This window comes from Giraffa tippelskirchi, chromosome 9, assembly GCF_054371585.1.
Source record: "Giraffa tippelskirchi isolate mGirTip1 chromosome 9, T2T-mGirTip1v1.2.pri, whole genome shotgun sequence".
NCBI lineage: Eukaryota > Metazoa > Chordata > Mammalia > Artiodactyla > Giraffidae > Giraffa > Giraffa tippelskirchi.
In genome coordinates this window covers 91,741,140-91,753,164 of record NC_137283.1, presented here as the reverse complement: position 1 = coordinate 91,753,164, position 12,025 = coordinate 91,741,140, and the positions used below count along the sequence as shown (strand labels likewise).

At 37.4% G+C, this 12,025-nt stretch overlaps 1 protein-coding gene across 1 annotated transcript; it reads left to right on the top strand.

Annotated features, from left to right (window-relative positions):
* The first annotated feature begins 226 nt into the window (after positions 1-226).
* LOC145521894 (protein LEG1 homolog) lies at positions 227-11,185 on the top strand. The gene is made up of 6 exons (XM_081530872.1): positions 227-530; positions 2,307-2,393; positions 4,062-4,246; positions 6,084-6,184; positions 6,465-6,703; positions 11,070-11,185. The coding sequence occupies exons 1-6, from the start codon at positions 227-229 to the stop codon at positions 11,183-11,185; spliced, it is 1,032 nt and encodes a 343-aa protein (XP_081386998.1).
* The last annotated feature ends 840 nt before the right edge of the window (positions 11,186-12,025 follow it).

The following is a 12,025-nucleotide window of genomic DNA, read 5'->3' as shown; positions in this document are numbered from 1 at the left end:
GGTGTAATAAACTGCACTTCACTATCTGCATCGTCCTTCTGAGTGAGCTTGTTTCCCGGAATGTGTGGCTATAACGTGAAGAAGCAGCCTATTTTCCTTAGTAAGACTTTCCTACCATCTCAAGGAAAAGAACAGAGTTGATATGCTCTGATATGAGCAAATACCATGACTTCTTCCTGCCCTTTCCAATAAAAGCCCTGCCATAATCTCAACCCCTAGCTCTAACATGCTGTCTCTCCTTGCTCCTTGGGCCTGTGTGCTAGTTGGTTGCATTTTTGTTTCTTCAGCAGAAGTTGTCAGTCTCTCAGATCAGTATCCCCCACTGTGGAATGAGAGTCCTGGTCAGTTCAGTGACTACAGTGTGGAGAATGGAAAATACATTATCGATCCCTGGGTATACCCTAAGAGAATGGGCATGTATAAAATCCTCCTGAACAAGACAGCCAGTTATTTTGAAAAATTCGCACCAGATAATGAGCAAAATTTTTTATGGGGATTACCTTTGCAGCATGGCTGGCAATATACAACAGGTAAGAATGATTTGTTTTTACTCGAATGATTTTCCAATCTAACCATGTGGTAATTGGGAAATGGAACTCTGTATAAACCAATTTTTGAAAATCGATTTCTTTCTTTGTCCTCTTTTCCCCTCATAACCATTAGTTTTCTACTTCTTCTCCTCCATAAATCTTTCTGTGTTGCCTGTTTTGATTTGAAACTGCAGTGGGGCATATAGTATAGTTGCCAAACACAAAAAGACTTCATTTCCAACATATAGGGCATTCTACTTGACTTCCTACTAGATGCCAGATTCTATTCTAAGCACTGTGATGAACAAAACAGTCAAGAAGATATGCATTAAAAACAGAAGATGATGTCAAATTACTTTGAATTTCTTGAAGTTCTAACTATGATTACCTATATATGGAGATGGAGAGAGGCAAGAAAGGGACCTTGTTCATGAGGATGTTTCTCTGCAAAAGGTCAATTCCTTTCAAAAATAAAGTACATTCTAGTGTTTAGTTAGCAGATATGTTTGGGCCAAAGATTCATAAATTATAAGATATTTGGCTGACAGGAAGTCTTATGAAAGGGAGTGGTGTCTCTTTCACTCCATACTGTAACACTACCGATAAGGAAATTTGTTCTGTTCTGATGAAAAAAAAGATATAGGGAGAAGATTATGGTTTATCTGAGATCTAAGGAGGAGTCACATGCAGGAGCTACTGAAGTTGGCTGGTCACCCACCTTTGTCAGGTGACGTCTTGAGACTGAAACCAGCTCTTTATCAGGCTTTTCTCAGAGTCAGAAAGATGGAGATCTGGGAGAAATCATGAGCACTATGGGAGGCACACCAGCCTCAGGGGCCTAGGGGTAGACGGATGGGCTGGTAGATTAATGCTTTTCTTATTCTTTCATTACACTTACATATTATGATCAAGCCTGACTAAGCTGACCTAATGATGGGCTCATATGTCTCCAGCATTTTCTAACAGCAGCTGTGGGCTGGGAGTATTTCAGACAGTTTCCTTGCCATCTAAGACCTTACCACACAATCAAAACAGAAAAGATATCAGAAATGAGACAGAGAGCAGTAAATAACAACTCTTGGTTAAAAGTTAAACTGCACAACAAAGGGACACAGTGGAGTCAGATGGAATAACCAGAAAAAATTGGATCTGAACTGAAATTTGAAATGTGAACAGAATTTCATTGGGGAAAAAAGAAATGAAATCTACTAGGGAATAAAAGTATGAACAAAAACAGTGGTTCTCAGGAGTGGCTGCACATCGAAAACAACTAATTTTCAAAAATATCAATGCCTAGGTCCACCAGCAGAAATTTGACTCTTGTTTCAGTAGTGTGGAAAATTAAGGTAAAGAACAATAGCACAAGTGTATGTGATTGGGTGCAGTATGTGTGTGTGTGTGTGTGTGTGCCTTTGCAGTCTGAGGAACAGTCAGGAAAATTCACACTTCTAATATTCATGCAGGTGAATAGCATTAGCAAGTTCCCTAACAGTCATTGTTTAATAATAATCAAGTTGGTAAAAAGAATAAATACAAAAGCAAATAATATTTGAAACAGATAATTCAAAAGTGGAGTATTGTTGTGATGTTAGATGAAGGAAAAGAAATTGGTCCTGAGATGGGAAATGAAGGTAAAGAGTGATAGGAAGATAAACACAAGTCATGAGAAGATAAATGTTTGTGCTTCTTTGCAAACAAAATGTGTTAGGCAAGGGATGATTATAACAGCTTTCAAAATGTGCATAGTAAATAATCTGTGCATCCTTTCTTTTCTAGGCAGATTGGTTGATCCCACCCGGACGACAGATTGTGGCTATGAATCTGGAGATCGTTTGTGCATCTCTGTGGACAGTTGGTGGGCTGGTATGTTCATTTAATAGTGAAATAGGTTCCCCCAAAGAAAATATTCCACTTAAAATCTTGGGGACAGAGACAAAACAAAAACAGCACTATTGCTCCGTAAAAATGAATCCACTTCATCATGTACCTCGTGGCCTTTATGTCACATTCTAGGATTTAATGGCCACGATTTCAATAATGATTCCTTAGGGCATATTTTACCCAGGGGCTGAAACAAGGAACTGCAAAGGACAATGGCTTTTGAATGGCCAGCACTGGTGGTTAGATGGGAGGTCCCGCTAATCAGAGAAGTCTCTAGGACCAGGAAGGATGAAAAAAGAGAGAACAAGAAAATAATACTTTTTTTTTTTTTTCATTTTGCTCAGACCAAATGTGTTTAACTTGGAACTTGTAAAAATGTCGGAGATTAATGTATCGCAAATCATTCTATCAATTAGTAATCTAAGGCTTCTGTCAGATATTTAATAGTCAAATAATCAGAAGGTATTTTCTAATTCTTTAATTTTATCTTGTGTGTTAGCGGTGAAATTAATTTACACACAATTTCTTTGAGATATTTCCCACTACTAATTAGGTCACATTTAATTTCACTTTCTTAGAGTGACACATATTATATACATCTTTACTTGTTTTTCTTGTGTGATACTAATTGAGTCTTTTCAAAGACTGAGAAATTGTCATGGCCACAGATCTAGAATTGAGGCTTCTTTTTTCTCACATGGACTCCATAGCTTGGAATATCAGCCTGCTACCCTGGGGTGGAGGAGTGCATTCAAAATGCATGTCTATGACGAAAAGTGTTCTGCATCACCAGTGGTAATCAGTACAACAAGTTTTACAGTCAACTATATCAGTATGTCTAAATTTGCTGGTATAGGTTCTATTTAGAGAGCAATTTAAAAATCTTAATTCAGTGTTAATTTAATTATCTAGAGATTTGTTGCCAACACTTAGCCAACATTTTTGCTTCAAAGACTTAATGTAAGACAAGCACTTCACAATGTCATGGTTGTACATTAGACATAAAATGCAAAATATCAACACTGTAAGCGTATTAAGATAATTTAGAAAAAAGTCACATTTCATGGTAAAACCTCGAGTATATCATTCTATGCACAAGTAGATATCTTTCTTCCATTTTTACATAATGCTTTGAAAAAATGAATGATACCAAATTCATTAAAATTACTTTTTGTGTTTTAAAATGTTGCAGACAACTATTTGCTTCCCTGATGGCTCAGTGGGTAAAGAGTGTGCCTGCAGTGCAACAGACAATAGGAGACATGGGTTTGATCCCTGGGTCGGAAAGATCCTCTGGAGAAGGAAGTGGCAACCCACTCCAGGATTCTTGCCTGGGAAATCCCATGGACGGAGGAGCCTGGCGGGTTACAGTCCAAAAGGTCACAGAGAGTCAGACACCACTGAGCAGCAGCAGCAGCAGCAGTGCTCAACTATTTTAGCCCATATTCATTTCTAATTGTAGGCTTATTGACAGAAATGCGATAGAGTTATGTATACGATCCTTAGGGAGATTTTCAATATTTTGCAGTGACTTTTTTTCGTATGTTTCTGGATCTGTGACTTTTTGCTTAACGGCTTACAGATTACTTAAAAACATCCCCTATCATATTTGCTGGCACTTGCGGAAATGATAGGTGTCTTCTTTTACAGATATGAATTACTTTCTATGCGCACTGCCCTTCCTTGCTGCGGTTGATTCTGGCGTGATGGGGGTATCATCAGATCAAGTGCTGCTTTTGCCACCACCCAAGGACCAGACAAATTTCTGTCTTAGTGTTTCTAGTTGTCAGTCCTCCTTTCCTTCAACGATGAGAAAGTGGAATGCCCTTTACAAGGTGCCCTTTTCAAGTTTTATTATTTAATCTCTCAGGAGGTAGTAAGAGAATTTCTCTCTTTTTATTGGAATATAATTGTTTTACAATGTTCTGCTAGTTTCTGGTGTACAGCACTGTGGATCAGCTATATGTGTACACACACACACATATATGTATATATATACATACATATATACATACACGGGCTTCCCTGGTGGCTCAGAGAGTAAAGAATCTGCCTGTAATGCAAGAAACACAGGAGACATGGGTTCAGTCCCTGGGTTGGGAAGATCTCCTGGAGGAGGAAATGGCAACCCACTCCAGTATTCTTGCCTGGGAAATTCAGTGGACAGAGGAGCCTCTATCATAGCCTGGCGGGCTACAGTCCATGGCGCCACACAGAGTCGGACACGACTGAGCACTCCTGCACATGCACGTGCTATGCATATATCCTCTTCCTCTTGAGCCTCCCCCACCCCACTCCACTCTTCTAGATCATTACAGAGCACGGAGCTCTGCTCCGTGGGCTGTACAGCAGTTTCCCATTATGTATTTTTACACATGATAGTGAATAATGCCGATGCTGTTCTCTCAATTTGTCCCCCTTTCTCCATCCCCCACTGTGTCCACAAGTCCATTCTCTACATCTGCACCTCTATTCCTGCCCTGTAAATGGGTTCATCAGTACCATTTTTCTAGATTCCACATATATGTGTAATGCTTTGTTTAAGTTTTCGTGTGTATTATATGGTATAAAAATATAAGTTTTTATGCAAGTTACATTAATACCATCACTTTACGGGCTTCCCTTGTGGCTCACAGTAAAGAATCTGCCTGAGATGCAGGAGACATGGGTTCTGTCCCTGGGTCGGGAAGATCCCCTGGAGAAGGGAATGGCTACCCACTCTAGTATTCTTGCCTGGAGAATCCCATGGACAGAGGAGCCTGGCAGGCTACAGTCTATGGCATTGCAAAGAGTTGGACACTACTGAGCGACTACCATTTTCACTTTCTTTCATTTTCATTCCATGACATCAAGGCATTACATGTCATTTACATCCTGTGAACCAATTCAGCATTAACAGCAAATCTGTCCACTCATCTCATTCTAAACAAGCCATACATAAATGCGAGAGCACACACTCAATGAAAACATTATTCTGGTAAATTGAACCTTCAGATCAAGTGAGCAATAACATTTGAGAGAAATATGATTATGGGGTTGGTTTTAGAATAGTTAGTTAACTTCTTTCAAATGATTTGATAAGTGGTCACAAATAGGTATAACTAAACTATTATGTGGCAATCAAAACCACATATTCAATGACCAAACTAAAATACATTGGTTAAGCACAGTCATGAACCAAAATCAATGCAAAAAGACATATTTACTAGTTCTATAGACTATTAGTTCATTTTTAAAGATTTGATTAAGTTATATATTCTTGTAATTTCCACCTTTTCTTAAACTTTTGTGGTAATTTCAACTATGACAGCAGAAAAACAGCTGATAAACAAAAAATAAAGTTCTCTTGGGGTTTGACAGAAAACAATAAAATTCTGTAAGGCAATTATCCTTCAATAAAAAAATAAATTAAAAAAGATACTGACTTTGGGGGGAAAAGTGCAGTGCTTCTCTTATAGATACACACAGTATTTCTCCTTATCTACTCCTGATCATTATTATAGTCTTTACAGATTGTTTGTCACTAATGGCTTGTGCAAATTAATCCATAGAAACAAAATTCTCCTGTGATGTAGACTATTGCTAAATTGGAAATGTGAACAAAGTGAAATTGTAGAGAGAAGAATTGTTCTAGTTGCGCAAACATGAATACATTTCTCCTCTCTACTGTAGCATTTGCAGTCACCTTCTAGTAGCTTCGAGGACTTGTTGAAGTATTTGTGGGAGGCACATGTCTCAACCTTGAAAGATGGTTACAAAATTTTTGAAGACAGGTAAGCATGGATCCCAAGTTACCTCTACTTAATGGCAAATAATTTTTGGTCTTTTCTATACCCTTTTATTTCCTAATATCAATCTTCTTATTAAATATTATGTTTAATCTTTGGGCATTAGTTACCTATATCATCCAAGGCAGGCACTCAAGCCATCACATTCTAAAACTAAAAGTTACATTCTTAGTTTGTTGACAGAAGGTGATCTTTTTAAGAAAATGACGAGGGTGCCGTTCTGAGTGACAAATGATGACTGTACTTGTTTCCACTTGTCTTTCAGGTTAGAATATTACTCTAAGCCAGAAGCAGGTTTTGGGAAAGATTGGTGCGTGGCTTTGGACTATCTAGCTGCAGCCAGCTTCCCCACGATCTTTAGCACAGTGTCTGAGTTCCAGACGGCCCTGCCACCACGGGTGCTTGTGGATGGGGACAGAGCTCCCTTCATCAGCAACTTTACTGACCTTCAAAACATAGTCTTGCTTGGTCTAAATCTTCTTCATGAAGTGGATAGCGCAACAGGTAAAGGCTTATAAACAATACCTTTAATCAATATCGCATTGAATAGAGAAAGGAAGAAATAATGATTATCAGAGATACATATTGTCATAACACAAAGAAACCAGAGCCATTCTGGTCCGAGGACTAGAACAGTCATTAGCTGAGGGTTGGGCTGATCATGCATGGAGTTACCGTTTAAACTTTCAGCTTAGGAAGGGGGGGCAATCATGCATGTAAAGCAAGGGTAAGGCAGTGTGGAGTGGGGCAAGCAATGCTCAGACACAAAGACAGCAGCCATCTTACGGGCCCTGGCCATACAGGTCCTTATTGACCCATGAAGCTACTAGACTATCTCGTGTACTTTTTCATCTTCAAACCCAGATATATTCTTTCTGTTGTGGTTGTTACAGTATTCTTTTTAAAGCCTTAATGTCACTCTTAAATTTAGAAAAAGAGAAAAACCTACCATGATTAATGAGAAAACTAGCAAACTGACTTATGTGAGTTCCCTCCACCAGCCTTACTAGTCATGGCAGAAGTATTCTGCTTCAGCCCCTCAATTGCAGAGTTTCTTGGCAGAATGAAAAAAAGAAATCTGTAATTGCAAGTTTGAATTACTACATCATCCAAGTTTTCCAGACATGCACTTATGCAGTGTATTAAACTTAAAACATAATTAAGATATTAGTATTTTTAAAAACGAAAAAAAAATTAAAGTTTTTTTTTTTTTTTTTGAGCAGACCATTTTAAAAGTCTTTATTGAATGTGTTACAATATTGCTTCTATTTTATGTTTTGGCTTTTTGGCCACGAGGCATGTAGGACCTCCCCAACCGGGGATCAAACCCACATTCCCTTCATTGGAAGGCAAAGTCTTAACCACTGGACTGCCACGGAAGTCCCCAAATATTAGTATTTTTAAAACAACAACAACAACAAAATGAATCTTAAAGATTTAAAAGATACAAAAGCAAAGTAAACGTTAAACTCTATGTTTCTGAAATCTCATTTGCATTAGATAGAATAACAAACCCAAACATTTTAAGGGCTTCATGCAACTGAAGTCTCTTCTTGCTTACTCCAACAATGGTTCCAGGGCAATGTTCTCAGTCAGTGGCAGCTTTTCTTCACATAATGCTGACTGAAGATGCTTTCATCTATCTCTAGCTCTTCCAACCCCCAGCCTCTACATGATTCACATCTCACCAACAGAAAGATACTGTGTTGGAGAAAGTCTTGACACTTCCTTCACTTCATCTCATACTCTACTGGTATTACCTAGTCACATTATCCCATATTTGGACGCAAGGGGGGGCTAAGGAATTAAATAGTTGCCTAAGAACAGTTTTGTGTGACAAATCTACTCCATGAAAGGAGATGCATATGTTTTAGGATCTGCCTAACCATCTCTGTCAAATTACCACATAGCATAATTGTATTCTAGGCCTGGATCATATAAACTGGCTCTTCCCTGCTAAGATTAAAGGGCAAAGAACTGAGTTAAGAATTGAAGGTCTTTGAAAGCTGGGAAGGCCTATTCTGCAATATTTTGACAAGATTCAATTTTACCAAAATTTAGCTTTGGATTTAATATGTGGTTTTGAGTTGCTTTCACCAGAAAAAATTTGAGATTAAATATGGAAAACTACTGATTAAAAAAAACAAACCTCGATAGCATAATTGTTTAGCTATCACATAACAAGGTATTTGCTATTATTTATCCACTGTTGTCATGAGTAATCGCTCTCCACATTCCCACTGACAGTCAGAATTCAGTAACAGCACCAAAGGCCTTGGGATCTCCAAATAAGCAGAGAATAGGGAAAACAGGTATGTTAAAAGCAAAGCATTAGTAAAATACAAATAGTGACATTCAAAAATGAGCATTTAAATTAATTAGAGACATATATTTACATTCACAAAAATCCTCTCAAAATATCATTTAAGTAACTTTTAGTCTCCAGAGATACTTTATGATGCTCTTCACAAGGAATTTGAGTTAAAGTCACTGAATAAATAAGTAAAATCAGACTTTTCAGACTTCCAATTAGGTCTCTAACATTTCACTGATGAAGAATGTCATCAATTTTAAGAATTGTTATGTAGTCTAAAAAATTTTTAATTATGTAAAATTCTCAACCACTTGTCCATCTGCAATGGCATCAGCTTTTAATCCTTGACTACACATATTCTCCCCTTCATGGATCACAGCCTTGCCATGGTGAAAGGACTTGCATAACTCAGTGAAGCTATGAGCCATGTCAGGCAGGGCCACCCAAGACAGATGGGTCATAGTGAAGAATTCTGATAAAACATGGTCCGGAGGAGGAAATGGCAACCTACTCAAATATTCTTGCCACGAGAGCCCTACGAACAGCATGAAAAAGCAAAAACATATGACACTGGAAGATGAGTCCCCCAGGTAGGAAGATGTCCAATATGCTACTGGTGAAGAGTGGAGGGCAATTACTAACAGCTCCAGAAAGTATGAAGTGGTTGGGCCAAAGCAGAAACGATGCTCGGTTGTGGATGTGTCTGGTGGTGAAAAGTAAAGTCTGATACTGTAAAGAACAATATTGCAGAGGAACCTGGAATGTTAAATACATGAATTAAGGTAAATTGGATGTGGTCAACAGGAGATGGCAAGAGTGAACATTGATATCTTAGGAATCAGTGAACTAAATTGGATGTGAACAGGTGAATTGAATTCAGATGACCATTATATATACTACTGTGGGTAAGAATCCTTTAGAAGAAATGGAGTAGCCCTCATGGTCAACCATAGAGCTGGAAATGCAGTACTCAGCTCCAACCTCAAAAATGACACAATGCTCTCAGTTCATTTCCTAAGCAAATCATTTACCATCACAGTAATCCAAATCTGTGCCCCAACCACTGATGCCCAAGAAGCTGAAGTTGACTGATTTTACAAAGACCTACAAGACCTTCTAGGACTACAACAAAACAAAAAAGAAGGATGTCCTTTTCATCATTGGAGATTGGAAATGCAAAAGTACAAAGTCAAGAGATAACTGGAGTATCTGTTACACTGGAGTAACAGGCAAGTTTGGCCTTGGAGTACAAAACGAAGCAGAACGAAGGTTAACAGAGTTTTGTCAAGAGAAAGTGCTGATCATAGCAAACATCTTTTTCCAAGAACCAACAGATGACTTTACTCATGGACATCACCAGATGATCAATACCAAAATCAGATTGATTATGTTCTTTGCAGTTAAAGATGGAGAAGCTCTATACAGTCAGCAAAAATAAGACCTAGAGCTGACTGTGGCTCAGATCATGAGCTCCTTATTGCAAAATTCAGCCTTAAACTGAAGAAAGTAGGGAAAACCACCAGGCCATTCCGGTATGACCTAAATCAAATCCCTTATGCTTATACAGTAGAGGTGACAAATAGATTCAAGGGATTAAATCTGGTAGACAAAGTGCCTGAAGAACTATGGACTGAGATTTGTAACATTGTACAGGAAGCAGTCACCAAAATCATCCCAAAGAAAAAGAAATGCAAGAAGGTGAAGTGGGTCTGAGGAGACTACAGATAGTTAAGGAAAGAATAGAAGTGAAAGACAAGGAAGAAAGGGAAAGATATACTCAACTGAATGCTTGGTCCATGACCCAGTTTTTAAAAATCAGTCCTTGGTGCAAATTTATAGAATTTGAAATATACTTAAAACAGTGCAAATAGTTGAATATATAAAACCCATGCTGCCAATATAAATGAAATTATACTCACTGATCTGCACATACTTTTTACTGGAAAATCTACATGGAGCTTTTTCAGTATTAGGACAGATCGATTCAACCCATTCAGTTTAAATTATATGTAGTGTTAATGAATACATCATAACTGTGGACATTATTTTCTGTTATAAGCTAGTGGAAATAATAGAACAATGGCACTTTATGTATGCATTTCTTGCCATAATTTGTTATTTTACCAAAAAATATGTATAAAGGAAATGTATTCAAGTTGGTAGGTCATATATTGCTAAATGGTGTTCAAAAAGTTTTCAAGAGTTTACATTTTTATTATAAATGAGTTGAGTTTCCTTTTTTCTCCAACCTACTATCATATAGCAATTTCTAAAATTTGTGTGTAATGTAGAAAGTGCTACTTCACTCATATGAATTTATAATTTTTTGAATATGTGTTCTTTTCCCAGGTTTCTGGTTAATTGCTTATATTTCTTACTGATTTTTGTATGACAATCTGGTCAATTAATTTTAAATTTAAAGATTTATGTGTATAACTATCATGTAATGTACATATATATTTGTATCCAAAATACATAGAATTTTATTTAAAATAAACATTTTAGCAAATGAGTATACATTTTAATTTACGTGTAATTATTTTACATCCTTTCCAGGTTCACTATCTTTAACTATATGGAAAATTTTAATGAAGACACAGGCTGCAAAGACACTACTTCTAGAGTTTTTTGAAGCAGTTCTTGTAATCTTTAATCCAACATCTCTGGGATGATTAACGAATCAAAATGAACAATTCTAACTTGCTGAGCAACAGTAATTTTAAAATTTAACACTGTCACAATAATACAGTTTTCTTGTTTCTGGTGTTTTTGACTTATGCTCATGTGTTAGGACTTTGTCCATGCATGCCCATCTTCAAGTTCAAATTAATGCTATGGTTATTTTGCTCAATTAATAATTCTTGACATTTGAATTTATTAATAGTTAAAATGTTCAAGATCTAAAGAAGATTGTATTAAGCTATCATAAATCACCGAGAAATAAATAAACAGACATTAAACTTGGATGACTCTTCTGTTTTTATCCTATGTAACCCAGTTTCATGAAATTTAGACCAGTATGTCTTGTTGATTTATAACCAAAGCCCAGAACATTTTAAACTGAAATATTGACAAAGTTTTAAAACTCATAAAACAGAACTGACAAATAGAATATAGAATTAATTTGTTAGGGCTTTGTGTGTGTGTTTTCACTAATGACAAGTTTACAGCAATTAGGCAATTTTCCCTTTGTTTGGTCCACACCTGATAATAAATCCTTAAGGATCAAAGTTGTCAAGATTGCTCTCTGAAGAGAGAGACTACACTGGCTAGGACGTGGTGACTTTTAGAGCATGAAGCTTTCATTAAAAGTTTTCCAGGAATTCCCTTGTGGTGCAGTGGGTAGGATTTCGCTTGCCAATACAGGGGACACGGGTTTGATCCCTAGTCCAGGAAGATTTCCCACGCTGTGGAGCAACTGAGTCCGTGCGCCGCAGCTACTGAGCACATGCTCTAGAGTCCCTGTGCTGCAACTACTGAAGCCCGCATGCCCTAGAGCCAGCAAGTTGCAA

Bases quoted from the DNA above. Each gene is read 5' to 3' on its own strand.
- LOC145521894 (XM_081530872.1), top strand. From the start codon at position 227: ATGCTGTCTCTCCTTGCTCCTTGGGCCTGTGTGCTAGTTGGTTGCATT. The intron at 4,247-6,083 runs GTGCCCTTTTCA...TCTCTACTGTAG, and splicing joins AGTGGAATGCCCTTTACAAG to CATTTGCAGTCACCTTCTAG. The intron at 6,704-11,069 runs GTAAAGGCTTAT...CATCCTTTCCAG, and splicing joins TGAAGTGGATAGCGCAACAG to GTTCACTATCTTTAACTATA.